The following is a 16,195-nucleotide window of genomic DNA, read 5'->3' as shown; positions in this document are numbered from 1 at the left end:
TATCGAGCGTGGGCGGGAGCCGCCGCCGCGCTCACACACCCAACACGGCTCACACTTCCTGTCTTTCAACCTCCTCACACTCGCTCACGCTCTCTCTCTCTCCTCCTCCTCCTCCTCTCAGATCTCCATGCGTCTCCTCCCGTGGCTGCTGCTGCAGAGGAGGCCAAATCCCAACGTGCCGCGGCGGCAGAGAGGGAACGCCAAAGCCAGGCAGTTTCCATGGAGACCAGCGGCCTGGGCTCCAAGAAAGCCGCCCACACTCCTCCTCCTCACCCTCCCTCCTCCTCCTCCTCCCCTCCTCCTTCTCTTCCTCCATTCCCGCGCCTCCCTCTGCCTCCTCCCGAGTCGCTGTCAGCGGAGGTAGCGGTTAAGGACACGGGCTCCGCGGGGGGCCTGGAGGACGACAAGGACAGGATCGTGGTGGAGATCATGCAGATGTACAGCCGGCAGCAGGAGAAGCTCAACTCCACCCTGCACAAGCAGATGCAGCTAGAGATGGTGAGGCCCCCAGACTAAGACAAATGAGCCCCGTAACAAAAAGTCGGCCCATTAAAATCGCCCTCAGCGTCCTGGACAGTTGGTCACCTTCAAGTGACCTTCATATAGACACATACACACACCACTCCCCTGGTGCACCAACCGTGGTGTATATGATCTGAGCTTCCTTTCCTTTCCTTTCTCCCCCCTCCTTTTATGCTATTCATAAAACTATCCATTACCAGCATCTGAACGAACTAGTAGGTGAATAATAGTGTTTTGACTGAGTTGAAACTGTGTTGATTGAATACGTACAGTAAAATCATTTATAATCAGTTAATTAGGAGCAGAGCTACCCCCCAACTCTTTAGACCCTTCAGGTTCTTCCCTGACCATTACAATGTTGTTATTATCATCTCTGACCATACAGTACACACACACACACACACACACACACACACACACACACACACACACACACACACACACACACACACACACACACACACACAATCTATCTGCTTTGGACAGGAGCATTAGCAAATTATATACATTCCAGATGGTATAAATTGTAGATGTCAGCTTCCCACTGCCTCCCCTCCTCATCTCTCTCTCTCTCTCTCTCTCTCTCTCTCGCTCTCTCCCTTTCCTCCCCCAAGGAGCTGGAGGCGCTGCACCGGAGGCGAGGCGGCGAGGCTGCGGGAGCTGAGCGCAGAGCAGCATGAGCTGCGCTGTGAGCTGGAGGCGGTGCACAGCGAGCAGGCACGGCGGCTGGGCCATGCACGCCAGGAGCAGCGCGAGCTGGAGAGTCGTCTGGAGCAGCTCCGACAGCAGGCCTGCGCCTGTGAACCCGGGTCACAGCGCCAGCAGGAGGCTCACTACACCGCACAGGTATGGAATGCCACCCACCCACCATGACATGTCTGCACTTTAACTCGACTCATTTGTGTGTCTGTGTGTGTGTAGTATATCGTTGCTGTCGGGCAGAAACCTCCTATCTCCATATTCTATTCTTCAATGTTAAGTACAGTATTAGTGGTCAAATAACTGAAATAACTGAAAACTGAAAACAGTGCTGTTTTAATAAATGTCAGCCAACCACAAGTTTGATCATTATGCCACCATTTTTCATAATATTGTCGCACCAAAATGGCAACTGTTGACCTGTGCTAGCTTGAGACACGAACAGCGCTTTCCTAGGGAGTTGAAGGCAAGGGGGGCGGGTGGGGAGAGAGCCTGGCTGTGTTGTTGACGGACAACGGATGCACACTTATGAGAAACAACACAAATAAAACCTGGCGAAACAGTTGCATGCATTAGCGCAAGATGAGGCTAAAGGACACATTCAGTCTAAATGTCTGAGTACAAATATCATTTATGAAAAGGCTATAGGCTACAGTGAAGTCGGACTGAATGACTGAATTTTTTTTTTTTACTCTTGGTATTTTGTTGTAGAGGATTATCTGGCACATGTATCTGTTATGAAAGAGAAATTGTATCATGAGTGAAACGGCTAGTATTTATTTACATTTCCTGACAGATTACACATTCCTTACATTACAAATCCTTATAAGCTATATATTTCTGGGATGCATAGTCGCTGAAACTCCACAAGATATTCCTCTACACTTATTTGGTGAGAAACATCCTCCTGCTGAGAGCATCTCAGCACTAGAATCCCAGCCCCACTCGCCCCCCCCGCCCCCTTGCCTTCAACTCCCTAGGAAAACGCTGTTCGCATCATGTACGCACACAACGGCTGGCGAGGGATGTTCGGAATTGCTTTGTTTGACAGCTTACTCAAGTTAGTAATTACATTAATGCAAAGAAAAAAATTGCCACAGACAGTAATGGCTTGCATAATTAATTACATTAGAATCTAATGTGATTAATTATGCAGGCCATTACTGTGTGTGGCAATTTTACATGTCCTAGCCATCTTACTATGACAGCAGTTAAGTACTTCATGGGTGGAGTCAAGTTTAACAAAGGACAAGAATTTGCATTGGTAAAGAAAAGCATCGTGAACAGGCATTGACGCATTGTAACGCAGTGCACTCACGTGCACACACACACACACACACACACACACACACACACACACACACACACACACACACACACACACACACACACACACACACACACACACACACACACACACACAGTACAGGGACAACGGGACCTCACATACAGTCAAAGGCACGATACAAGATTGGAAATAGACTTCACAATCACACTCACAGTTAACACAGGATACTCAGACGTTCCTAGAACAGCTGCTCATAGGTCAGCAGTACTTAAATATATACAAGCTGTTGACTTTGGTCAGAGGATTGATTTGAAGCTGTTAGGTAGTGGCATCTCTCGTGGAAGTCCTACACAGAAAGAAAATATCAGATCTACAAGCTCACAACACATTGCGAACGACATGCCAATCTACATGTGAACTTGTAGATTGGCTATTTTCGGCACACAACACGATGGAACATAAATTAAGCATTAGACTGGCATAGGGTTAAAGTCAAGTCAAACCTGTGTAACCATTGCCTCCAATGATGGTTGAATCACGCCAGTGTCCTGCTCTGTAAAATCCTCAGTGTTCATTTTACTCTGAGAGTAAAATAAACACATGGGCTTTGGCTCTGTTTGGGTCCATCTTTTACCCACTGAGTCAAATGAACACTGAGGATTTTGCTGTGTGTACATAAGACAGGGAGTCTGGGAGAGCGTTCCCAATGCTGCCCATTCTATGTGTGCGAGTTTCTGTGCGAGTGAATTTAGTTTGTCTCCATGTGTATGTGTGTGCTACCACTAGTGTGTGTATGGGAGGGGGGTATCACTGTGCTTACTGGGCCCGAGTGTGTGGCACCAATACACACTAGGCCTTTTGTTTGGGTTTCCAGCGAGCTTTATCTTGAGATAGGGGCTGTTCTGCTGGCCTGAGCTCAGACCTGGAATGTTCTCTTCCCGTCTCTCTGGCTGAAACTCAGACTCCGCCCTCCCTGCCCTGCCCTGCTCTGGCGTCAACCCCAGACTGTCTGGCAGTGGGAGAAGGTGTTAGTGTGTGTGTATGAGAGAGAGAAAATACTGTCAAGACTAACCTGACTAACCCCCCCCCCCCTTCCCTCTTCTCTCTCCAGTTGTCAGACCTACGGCAGCGGTTGGAGCAGGCGGAGGCCGACCGGCAGGAGCTGCAGGAGGAGTTGCGTCGCGAACGGGAGGCGCGGGAGAAGCTGGAACGCACCATTGCCCAGCTCAAGCAGCAGATGGCCCAGACCGGCGGCAGCCCGTCTCCTCCATCCACCCCCTCCACCGGACCCCCCAACACCCAATCCCCGCCTCCTTCCTCCTCCTCCACCACCTCAGAGGCCTCCGAGGCCGGCCAAAAGTAGCATACCGGCACCACCCACTCCCTCCTTTCTTTCCTTCACCTCCTGGAACTCGTTCCCCTCGTTCCCGCCCACTTCCGTCGGTCTGCCAGTGAACCCCCCCATAGACACAAACAAATCAGCCTGACCCAGGACACAGGGAATTCAACCATCAACCCCCTTTAAGGCTGCTGGTTGTGCTGCTTTTGTTGTTTTTGTCATCACACAGTGGATCACACCCCCCCCCCCCCCTTCTCTTCTCTACTCTGTCTATCTTTACATTTTATTTAATCTTTTTAATAACGTATGACGTTCAACGTTTGTCTTTTACTTCAATGGAAATTTAAAAGAAATGAGTTTTCTGTCATGTGCTTTTTTATTTTATTATTTTGTTTTATCCATCCGCTCCCTTTCTCCTTAAACAGTATTTAAACTTTTTTGTACATTTTGATTTAATTTATCTTTTTCTTTTTCTTTATGGAGAGCAGAGAAACGGCTGCTTCACAGATAGGAGTTTGGTTCATTCAGAGACCATTTAAACTCCTGTCTCTCTCTCTCTCTCTCTCTCTCTATGTCTGTCTATCCGTCTGTCCGTCTGCCCTGCTCCACGACCTTCACCTTCCCCTCCCTCTCTCGAACCTCCTCACCCCTCTCTTATTTGGATTCTGGGACTGATGTGTTGTAACCTACAGAGACGTTTCTCCTTATTATTTGTTGTTTAGAGCTTGGCTCAGACACACAACACACACAGACTTTTTTTCCCTCTGCATTCTCCAGAATTTCACTTTATATAACTACCTGGCACTGCGACCAGAGCGCCCCCCCCCCCACCCACCCCCTGTCGGACACATATCAGGGGTCTGGTCGTGTGCTCACCTCTGCTACGTCGTTCTGTACATACGGCCCGAAATGCTCCAAGTACCAGCGAATGCAAGAACGACTGACTGCACGGATGCTCTTCACGACGTCACTTTTGTTTTTCTTTTATTCTCTTTTCTTTTTCCTTTTCCCTCATGGAATGCAGAGTGACGAACGTTATAAAAAAGAAAACCCCAAAACAGTTCTATTGTGTAAAGAAAAACTAAAAACCGTCAATACAGAGAGAAAATAAAATACATTTATTGTTAAAAAAGAAAAAAAATGAAAAAAAAATGAAAAAAATGGGAGTGTTTTGAATGTGAGGTAGCTAAGCTTGTCCTCTGGTCTGGACCCAGGGTCTACTTGCAGCTGTAGACTCCTGGTCTTCTTGTTGTGAATCTGCCGGGCAGCATCCGGTCCATCCTGCCGTCGTAGACCAAACAGTCTGCTAGCTGATCCTCCAGCTGCCCACCACCAACGTCTCCTCTCCTCTGAAAGACCACACACCTTCCACTACTGTACGCTAACAACAACGAAATGCCCTCTGCTGGGAAACACCAGCGACGTTTTTTTACACTGTGGTTTTCACTCACTTTGGCCTAGGCAGGAATCACTGTGTTTTCCTTTTTAAGGCTTGGCGCGAGGAAAGCTTAACCACTTAAGCCCTATTTTATACTTTGCTGTACGTTGGTGTCGCCCGGCGAAAACAACCGATTTATAAGCTCACAATGTGTCGAGACAGACACATTGTGAGATTGTATATTGTCTATTTTTGCCATCTTTGAAAAGTTTTCAAACGTTTGAAAGTTTTTGAAAATGACAATATACATATGGACGCCAGGTTGAAAGTGGTTAACGAGAGGTGTTACACATTGATTCCCTACACCCCTCTTCCCCTCTCTCTCGCTTTCACTCTCCAGAACCTCTAAGGAATGGAATGTTTCCGGGGGGTGGGGGGGTTTGAATGGGGGTTGGTTTAACCAGGGCGACTTTTGTAGAAAGCATGGTTAGCGGGGGTCAGGTTCCCCCAGGTCTTGTTTTGATGGCCATGCAAGGAGGCGTGCAGTAGTAAGACCTACTGTGTCGCCACAACACGGCATTCCTCCGCCAGACGCACGCACGTACATCCCACGCGCACACGCCAAGAGTCCTGTCCATGTGGTCGTTGGAACAGAACAATGGCCCCTAGCGTTCCCAGTAGATGATCAAAGCTCCAGGGTCGGTCCCCCCTGTTCTCGCGAGCCTATTGTTTTATCTGACATCATTGTTTTGCAGACAGTTTTTAATCGCCGCCCTATTCGTCCCCAAGCGTCGTGTCGTTCTGAGAGAATGTGGGTCACAGGTGAAAGCAGTTGTCTAAGACGGGGGTTCTGGGCCTCGGATCAAGCCTGCCCCTGCTTTACGTTATTCTGCCTGGCTGAACAAACAGAGCAGGGTAGAGAGAGAGAGAGAGAGAGAGAGAGAGAGAGAGAGAGGAGGGAGGTGAGATGGAGAGCGAGGGGAGCGCATGGGGGACTGACACCCTCTCTCCTGGCTGGTTTGCAGGCTGGGTGGCCTGGACACCGGGCGGTGCAGACAGGAGCCCCTTTTGTCCGTAAAGCCTGCAGAATGGGGGCAGCTGTTGTTGTCGGGGGTGGGGGGGTACAGGATCCCCTCCCTCTCTCTCTCTCCCCCTCTGCTCTCACAGAACTGCCATCACTCAATCACACACACATACACACACACACACACACACAACACACACACAATCACATGTACACAAATCCCACCCATCCATCTCTAGTGGCAGATCAGCTGGTGTGTGTGGTGTTTTGTGAATGCCCAGGAGAGCGAGCAGACATCCAGCCAGAGGAATGGAGAGAGAGAGAGGACTGTTATTGTGTCAGTTGCCGGGCAAGAAAAAAGAAAAAAAAGACGCTTTATTATTGCCATCGAGGAGATCCCAAAGCGAGCGAGCGTGCGTGCGTGCGTGTGTGTATGTAAATAATTGTTTGAAAAGAAAAGGGGATTGGCCTTGGTTTAACACTGAGCTTTTTTTATGCATCTGCTATAAATGCAAATTGATAAGACATTCCACTGTGCTCCAGCCCTTTCAATGCAGATTTTCTTACACTTCCTCCCTTTACAATAGCAGACCATTGTGAGCGGGCAGAGTACAGCTCTTGTGTGTTAGTAGTTGAAACGCGTTGCGACGCAGGTGTCGTCATGAAGGAGAGGATGACGGAAGACTTGTCCGACCGACTTGTTAAAATGTGACGAGCTCAAAAAATCTACTCCCATACAATACCGCACATGTACACTCTACTATTGTTCCATATAAAACTTTTCTTGAATTTATGAGAGAGAGAAAAAAAGATATTTAATGTATTAACTAAAGATTTATATTCACTTTGTAAATACAGTAGCCATTAATATATTAACTGTTCTTATGAATAATCTTCAGAAGGTTATATAAATTGGACCAGGACAGAAACTCTGAGGCTCCGAACAGCCTAAATGTTTATTATGATTATTTTAAAATAATTTTGACTTTTGTCATTGGTTGACCCTGCAACAGGTGTGCAAACTGGATGTTCGGGGAGATGAAATGCATGGTAATGTTATGCTTAATTTGTACTTTGTTGCAAGCTTGTAGATGTGCTATTTGCTGCGCGACACCAGCATGCAACGAAGTATAAATCAGGCTTTAAACCCAACACAGGACAAACCTGAAATAGGAAATATGCTTCTTTACACAGCCCTCCCTTTTTCTGAACTGATTGCTTCTTTTTTGTGGATTCCAACTTAATGGGCTGTTGATGTGTAATTTAATAATATTAAGCCTCGTCCCCTTGTGATATCTGATTCTGATACCACACCCGTTAGTAAATTGAAAACGAAACATTTCTTTAAGAAAATGCATTTTGAATACAAAAAAACGTTTTTTTCTTTTGCATGTTCACTACTCATTACATTCTGTTTGTTGTCACCAGGCCAATCAATTGATCTGTTTGATGTAAAAAAAAAAGAAAAATGATGTTGCCCGCCCCCACCCCCCCCTATGTAAACGCACAAGCTATTGAGATCTCTCATATGCATGATGAACATTAACAGAAAAGTTTTTAATTATGCAATTAATTTGTTATAGTTTTTAAAAAGTGTCACTAAGTGTCATGTAAAAGTCAAATTCACTTAAGAACAGAAGATGTAGGCTGATTTGATTTGGAACCACATGATTATTCCATGTACGTGTGGGTGCTTTAGTGTGTTTGCCACCCACTTGCCAGTGATGGAAGCAGAGCAGCTATAAATGGGACACACTTAATGACATACTGTACAGTGTCTCTGAGTCTGACTTACTGAGACGGTGCATCTTTGTCAATGGTCTTTTCAAATCTAACCCATTGTTTTCCATGTGACGACATCACTCACATGATAATCAGTATTACGTTTATTAATGCCATAATTACCTCTTCAACAAGTTGACAAAAGATTCTTTTTTACAAGTTTTCTTTTTTGGGGGGTGGGGGTGTTACTTTGTGTAAATTGCATTTTATACACAAGGGGGCGCTCTATATCTTAAGTTGTATGCTATGATGATGAGAAAAAGTGACTAAAATAAGAAAAGAAAAATCTCTAACGCAGCGTGCTGGACCTTCTTGCATTTGCAGTGTTATGAGAACTTTGGATATGCTTTGTACAGAATTTTGTAGGTGTGAAGTCGTCCCCACCCCACATACACTCTCTAAAACACAGGCTTTGCCTTTGGAAGGAGCATGACTTTGCTGGACATTTGAATACAGCATTTGCATACCCATGGAATCAGTTCCTGGCTGTGTGTAGAGGTGAACTCCAACTCTGTAAACAAATGCAAAGTAACCTTTGAACTGTCAAAAGTTAATAGCTTTGTAGTTGGGTATGTGTATTTTCAGCCAGCATTATCATATCGATGCAGTCGGTGGAAACCTTGTATGTTCACAACCGTTACTTTTCAGTAAATGAAAAAAGATATAAAAAAGAACCAGTGGTTCCAATGTAGTTATTATGTAGTCACAAGCTCTTGGTTAAATAGGCCGGTGTCCATATTTTGAAATCTTTTCCATTTCCAAAATAGAAAAATAGTCGATCACAAAGTTGCCAATGCGACGCTTTGCCAACTAGTATATCGGCTATTTTTGTGACTTTTGCATAATACTGTCATCCAATGAAGTATAAATAGGGCATTCATTTATGAAAAAAACAAACAAAAAAATATGAAAAATGGAGACACAAGGTTTCTGCCCGACAGCGACAATATGCCAGTGTGGGATACCAAGAAGTAGGCTGCACCTTGTGATAAGATTGATCACAGGATTAGGGTGGACTGGTTACTAAGAATAGACACACCATGTTTTCATTTTATACACCTTACACAAACTAACTATTAGAAAGATTTAAAGAGAAAATATTTATGGCTTTGTTAAACAAAAAATCATTTTCCCCTCAATGCTATTCTGAAACATACAACGCAGTGTCTATGTATGACCATTGCATACTATGTTGCCAATACTACAGTGTGATGAGACATTTGTTCTTGCATGAATCGAGACACTGTTCTCCTACCTCATGTTGTGATATAAAAAGATGTTTTTTAAGCAGAGGACACTGCATCTCTAACCGTTTATCATAATTGATATTTACTAGTTAATTACATACCTGTAAATGCTTTTAGCTAATACCTCAGTTGTATCAAGTGTTTTTTTTTCTGTTTGTGCCCTTTTCCCTGATTTCAGATCTTGTAAATATACCCTGTATAGACAATGAACTTGGATCAAATTCAAGTAAAGTTCTGTAGTGTCAAAACTAATCTTGTGTTTTGCCTTTATTATCTCATAATGTGGATATTGTGCTTTTTTATTGACCAAACATACACATTTTCATTCTGTACATTGTCAAATATAATTTATAAAATATAATAATCATAACAATAATTATTATTAAACATTCTGATAGGCCAGGCACACAATTTAAGTTGAGAACGAACTAGTGAGCATGGTTCATCACAATTAAGGAAGGAACTGGGTCTGTGGTTTAACTGTTCTCTACATTGAGCCAAACAAGTCAAACACTTATGATCCCTGCAAACACTTATGATCCAAATTGCATCAAAACATCCATGTTAAACCCCATGGAGCTATATGACCAAAAGGTCAGTGGACACCATTTCTAGTGTATCTGATAAATGTCCTTTGTTCCGGTAAATGGAAATGTAAACGCTACAGCCGGGGTCAGCAACGTTAAATGTCAAAAGAGCCATTTTGGACCAATTGTTTTTAATACAAAATCTGTCTGGAGCCACAAACATAATTGAGCCTTATAATGAAGGCAACTCAGGCTATTAAGTGTATGTATATTAGCCTATCAAAATTACTAAACACATATTAACGAGCATTCATTAAATATGATAACTTAGTGCAGCAGATCGAATATACAGGTAATCCAGCAGCATTGGCAGTGAAAGCAAACGAATGTCCACAAACTATTAAATACTGTTTTCCTTACCTTTATTTTTTTGCATTTGGAATCACACCGGTTTGTTTACACAAGCGACCTGTCTGGCTGGCTACAATATTGGAGAACGTAAGATTCTCATGTTTGGCCTTTAAAATTCAATTAAAATGAAATGTGAAGAAAATAAACAGTTCATTTCCATATATTTTTTGTAAAGCTACAGGGAGCCGCTGGGGAGAGGCTGAGCCACGAGTCGCTGACCCCCGCGCTACAGCTACAATCACATTCTAAACCAGTGGTTCTCAAAGTGGGGTCAAGATTAGTCAATATTACATAGCGTCAACATCACTTTAACCCTATGACTGCTATTTAAAGATAGACAAGCTCACAAGGCATCGCAATATGCGACGCATTGTGAGCTTGGAGATCAGCTATTTTTTAAACATTTTAACAACACAAATCTTGTATGGGGGTCCCTGCGGTGTAACCTCTCTCTTTTTTAACATTGCTCACCATGGTCAGCACCTCCACAACACTGGTGTGCATTCCTTTTATTTTTGTTTGAATGACAACCCCACCATGCTGGAAACTGGAAAAGGCATTCTACAAACTGGAAGCATACAATGATCTAGAATGTCATTGCAGCGGTAGCACTATGATTTCCATTCAATGATACAAAGGGCATTAATTAGAAACACAAATTAGAAAGGGTGTCCACTGAGGTTTGGTCACATGGTGTGTGTCATGCAGAGCCGTCCTGGACCACAAACATTGACCTCTTCCACACGCTCTACCATGTTGCTCTACATGAGGCTGAAGCGTCTATGCCAGTGGTTCTCAAAGTGGGGTCTGCGGACCCCCAGGGAGTTCCAGGGGTCACCCTGGAACAGTTTAACCACTAACCCCATTTCATACAATGGCTATTTAATAGATCATCTTGTGAGCAAAGTCTTTTTAAAAAGGGGATCTGTGGCCAAATACATATCAATTTGGGGATCCTTGACATAAAAATGTTTTGGGTCTCTAGGCAGTCATAAGTCTGTCCTCCACTGAGCTTTTTTCACAAAAATTCTCCAGTCACAGAAGATGTCGGGGGGCACAGCCACCATGCCTTGCACCAGCTGTGAGGCTGGACAGCTCGCACACAAAACCACTCCTATCAAAACACTGTTGAGGAAGCAAAGCCAGGGCACGTTCAAACCCAGGTGCGAAGGTATTCCCACAGGCAACATGAGGGATATAGCCATGAAAACTAAGAAGTAAGACCATGTATTGAGAAATATTTGCAGCGCTTGCGCAACAATTTCTCCAGCAGTCCGTGTCTGTATTAGTTGTGCCTTAGATTGGTTTCTTGGTAAGCGCTGTGGGCTGAGTTTCGGAAACCCTGTGCGTGAGACCAATACACAGCTCACAGTCAGGAAGAGAACAGTGGCTGAAATGTGTGAGATCTGAGGGGCACAGAATACCCAGCATTTACGCAGCTGGCTGGGAGACTCATTCTCCAGCACAGGGTAGAACTCAGACACTATAAATACATAAAGAGCAGCCATGTTCCATAGGAGACTGGTAACAAATGAGTACGTGATCTTTCGAGCCCTTATGGTAATATTCTGTAACCTGTTAGACACAGTAAGATAATGATCCAAACAAGCAGTGAACAGAACGGGCCACTGCAGGGAATTGTAAATTTCTCCGAGTATTTGAACCAGCAGACACACATGGTGGCGGGTCAGGCGCAGGCCCAGGAGGCAGCCGTCACCTTGAATATGCAGGGTGGTCAGGGTAAGGGTTAGGACCGTGTCCACGACGGTCAGGGAGACGATGAATACACCTATGAAGCATTCACAGATGTGGCTCCTCTGAAGAAGAACCAGTGTCCAGTTGAGTAAGCACTTCCCTCCAAGGCCGAGCAGGATGGATGGAATGGACAAGTGCATTGTGGAGCCTGGGGCTGGGGTTTTGAAAACCACAACGTGGATCTGTTCCATCCACCCAGGCTTCCACCTGTGAGGAAAGACGTACTGATTAAACCAGTCCAAAAGTAAGATGCAATATAACATACATCCCACATATCACTCGACCCCACATGTTATGCTTGCAGCATGCCATACTGTAAGTTGGATAAATAAATGAATAAATAACCTGGACAGGTGGCCCTTAAAGATTAGGCTATTAGTAGCTATTTATGGTACATGGCATTTAAAATCACCCTTAAAATAGCTTCTAAATACTATAAAAAGTATTCCCATTAGACACTTGAATGCTGGAATTTAAAACTGATGTAATTGAATTACATTTCGTTTGGTGAGCTGAAATACAACTGTCTTGATTTGAATTGTTGCAATGCAGTTAGGTGGATCGCCTAAATCCAAACAGTTAAGTATTATATTGTAGTGTCAGATTGCATACCCGTCACCTGATTATAGTACTCTTATCTTAATTAAATAACCTAAAATACAGACTTTTCACTATGCTCTATTGCTGTGCCACTGCCAATATTACTTAATTCAGACGTTTGGATGTTGACCAACTAAAGGTAAGTGAGGGTATAACAAGCCTGCACTTGGTTGTCTGACAGGTTAAATTACAGTACAGTACAGTATATCACTTTCCGAATCCATCCATAGGCAACCACTTAGGTGTGGCTCTGTTGTTCTAGCCTGGTAAACCCTCCCTCCGGAAATCTCATTTCTATTTGGGAAATGAGATTTCCGGAGGGAGGGTTTACCAGGCTACTGTTGTTCTGGGTTGAGCAATGGACAGGTAGCCTAAAGTATGGAAACTCCCATTATTACATATAAGACTGGCAACCATAGATATTTTCTTTTACTGTTTTAACTTGATCTTGCTATCTCTTTTGTTGTTCTTGACATACTTTTTTTTTTTTATATCTTAATGTTTTTTTTCTCCATCTTTCTGTTGTTTTATTGTGTTAATTTTTTTTTTGCTCTCATTTTTTCTTTTCTTTTTTAGTCTTTTTACCTAAAGCACAATGGCCTACATTTCATGTTTCTTGTTGCTACAAACATATTATTATTATTATTATTATTATTATTATTATTATTATTATTATTATTATTAAGATCTGCCCTGCAGGATTCAATGGCGATGTGATAACTTGCAACAGGAAGGCTACAGAACAAAACTGAGCCTTTTAACATCCTTCAAATTAAAGAGAATATTCTCTAATAATAGTAAAACAGCCTGATCTACAGTGTTTAACTTGAAGGTATGTGTTGTCACCAGCTGTAGCTAATTGTGCAATTAGAAGTAACTACAGAGGATGCATACATGGGAGGATATGACAGGCTAAAAGAACACATGGCTACTACTAACTGCATCCTTTTACTACAGCAATGTGCTCCAATAAGAGATTTTATAGTGCAAAACTAAACCAACCACCAATAGTGCACATTCATTTAACATTCATAATTAGGCCTACCTTATAGTCTCTCTTTTGTAAACGCGACAAGATACAATGCAGCACGGAGCGTTTGCCTTTTCCCTTGATGCGTATGTTTGATGTACTAGAGTAGAAACCAGGTTATGTTTACAAGGCGTGGTTAGGGTTAAAGGCTGAACAAGGAAGTTCAAGTCTATTGTGTCATGATTTCACAAGATTTCACAAGATTTTCACAAGATTTCACAAGTCATATTTCATTATGATTTGTGTGCATGGAGTTCTCATCTTAAACAAGCTTAGCGCTTAATGAGAGTTCCAGTTTAGTAGACCTTGTATTGTGAATTTGTACTTCCATGTACTGTTATGTACTGTCATGTACTATTCTCATGTCTTACTAAATAAACTACATCAATCAATCAATCAATCAATCAAACATCAATCAATCAGGTGAGGATGACAGTTGCAATTATAAAGCATGAGGTGACACCATGAAAGGTCCAACAAATTTGGCATTTATTTAGTAGTCATACAAAGGAAAAACATTTTGAAAGAAATAACATGGGACCCCAAGTAAACAATTCTCTCAATTCAAATTCTGAACTAGGCCTATGCTAGCACAATGATTCTCAACCGTTTTAATTTTAAGGACCCCCATTTTGATATGCATTATTAGTAGGGGTGGCACAAAGACATTGTGCCATAATATTGCTATATTAAAACATGACAATATGTATCATCGAGACAAAATAAATGCTGTATCGCAATACTATTTATGTCTTTATTTGTTTATTTATTTATGAAGTAAAGTGAATATGGTGTCTGATATCAAATTAAAGCTTTAACCCAGTAAGAAATTAGATTATCATCACTGGCTGTCTTCCAATCTATCTAACGGCTTTTGAGGAGAAATGAGACTGACTAGTCATAGCTGACACTCTTTCAATGAGCCTCATTCACATAAGTCTAAAATCCAGGAAGAGGCAATAATACTTTGCATTTCTGCATGATCAAATAGATATATCAATGGATTTATAAGCAACCCTCTCTGGTATTATGGTAGTGCTTTAAATATAAAATACATTAAGTGTATCATTAACAGATACAGATTCCAGCAGGCAAATTCAAGAAGATGGGCAATGTTGAAAAAATTACATTGTGTGACACACCCCTATACAATTGACTTCCGACCCCCATTTGATATATTCTTTTGAAATCTCTGATACCCCAATCTAATAACATATTTAATGTTATACATAATTTGACCTGTTATGTGTCTTTAATTTGGTCCAGAATTCCTTTGATTGGCTGTACTGTAGAGATAACACAGAGAAACAGTGAATGTTCTGTAATTGTATTAACCTTTATGTAATAATGGTGAAGATGAACTAGGAGTCATTTAGCTGGGAATCCACTGCCTTATCCCCAGAAAATCTTCCTTGGTGCTGTGCCATGTCACATCATCTCAAATTATAAGGTTTGGAATAGCACAAATATTGACATTTATTTTGAACGAGATCAGGTGACTCTGGTGAGAGTTGTAGCTGGCTGGGGTTTGGAAGATTTGATACAGGCTGCTGGTCGCAGTCACAGTGGAGGTGCAGAAAGAGACAGTGAGGCTGGGTGTAGGACAGGGCATGTTTATTTTCACACACAATTTGATTGGCTGTTGAAGCAGCCATGGCAGCATGCTGCAGAAAGACATGAAAGAAAGACAGATAACTCATAACTCATGTAGGTTACATGGGTAATGTCAAATAAACAGCCAATAGGAAATAAATGATAAGATATTTAACTGATAATGTAACAGAAAGGGGGAATTACTTAGACCAATAATTTCATTGACAGACCATATTGTATGTCAGTCAGTAGCAGACAAACAGCCAGCAGACAAACCACACAAGCCACGGCCCAATAATGGGCAGAATGCCAAATAAACAGCACACTAAACATGTGACCACAGCCACACTGTGCATCCTACTTTAAACAAGGATCATGGTCTTTGACTTTACCATCAACAATCTTAACTTAGAAAAAGAGCATTAGAATTGATACCTACAGGTTATCTGGGTGGCCACCTGTGAGGAGATTGGGTTTGAATCCAGCATGGGAGGGTGATCTCTGTCGCTCATACAGGTTGGTCAGGGTGTCTGTTCAGCACGGCACAGAACTGGTGAAGGATAGCATGTTCCTCACTGTCAGGTGAAAAGAACTGGCAGGCGATGTCCAGGTTGCGAAGTCTATCGGAGGAGCCACGTGGTTGTCTACAACCTTCCCCTCCCCAAGACCACACAGTACGGGGTCAACAGTGACATGGGGGAGTTGAGAATTGGCTAATTGACTACCTTGGGAGAAAATTAAAATGGTTAAAAGATAATATGGATATAATATGGTCTTTGCTGCATGTCTCTCCCCATCTCTCTCCCCCTGTTTCCTGTCCATCTCTACTATGAAACTATAAATAAAGGCAGAAAAAAACGTTAATATGGAGGAAAAAAGGACTTAAACATACTGAGGTGATAACTGTACTCATGTCATTCTTCACACATGATAATGAGGAATACATGAAAATAGATAAGGCAATGTGGCATGGCTTCATTTGACCGACCTGACTGTCTGT

General features: G+C 42.8%; 2 protein-coding genes across 3 annotated transcripts in view; one reads left to right on the top strand and one right to left on the bottom strand.

The window, feature by feature from the left end:
• The window catches only part of skila (SKI-like proto-oncogene a), a 33,983-nt gene extending 30,092 nt beyond the window's left edge, over positions 1-3,891 (top strand). The window contains 4 exon segments of the mRNA XM_080439884.1: positions 122-498; positions 1,137-1,154; positions 1,156-1,368; positions 3,621-3,891. Of these exon segments, the coding sequence (XP_080296010.1) occupies positions 122-498; positions 1,137-1,154; positions 1,156-1,368; positions 3,621-3,872 (860 nt within the window). The 3' untranslated portion in view covers positions 3,873-3,891.
• A 5,736-nt stretch (positions 3,892-9,627) lies between these two features.
• Positions 9,628-13,694, bottom strand: gpr160 (G protein-coupled receptor 160). Of its 2 annotated transcripts, XR_013933944.1 has the most exons (3): positions 13,618-13,694; positions 10,749-12,179; positions 9,628-9,742 (listed from the first exon to the last, which is right to left on the bottom strand). XR_013933944.1 is itself a non-coding variant. In XM_080440964.1 (2 exons), exon 2 carries the CDS (start codon positions 12,161-12,163, stop codon positions 11,207-11,209), a length of 957 nt encoding a protein of 318 aa, XP_080297090.1. In that variant the 5' UTR covers positions 12,164-12,179; positions 13,618-13,694; the 3' UTR covers positions 10,248-11,206. The 2 variants fall into 2 exon arrangements, 1 of the variants encoding a protein (XP_080297090.1); XM_080440964.1 differs by lacking the exon at positions 9,628-9,742 and having other exon boundaries at positions 10,248-12,179.
• Between the last annotated feature and the right edge of the window lie 2,501 nt (positions 13,695-16,195).

This window comes from Gymnoscopelus braueri, assembly GCF_963280865.1.
Source record: "Gymnoscopelus braueri genome assembly, chromosome: 10".
NCBI lineage: Eukaryota > Metazoa > Chordata > Actinopteri > Myctophiformes > Myctophidae > Gymnoscopelus > Gymnoscopelus braueri.
Note: the sequence above shows the minus strand (reverse complement) of the source record. Positions and strands in the feature narration are given on the sequence as shown.

Bases quoted from the DNA above. Each gene is read 5' to 3' on its own strand.
- gpr160 (XM_080440964.1), bottom strand. From the start codon at position 12,163: ATGGAACAGATCCACGTTGTGGTTTTCAAAACCCCAGCCCCAGGCTCC.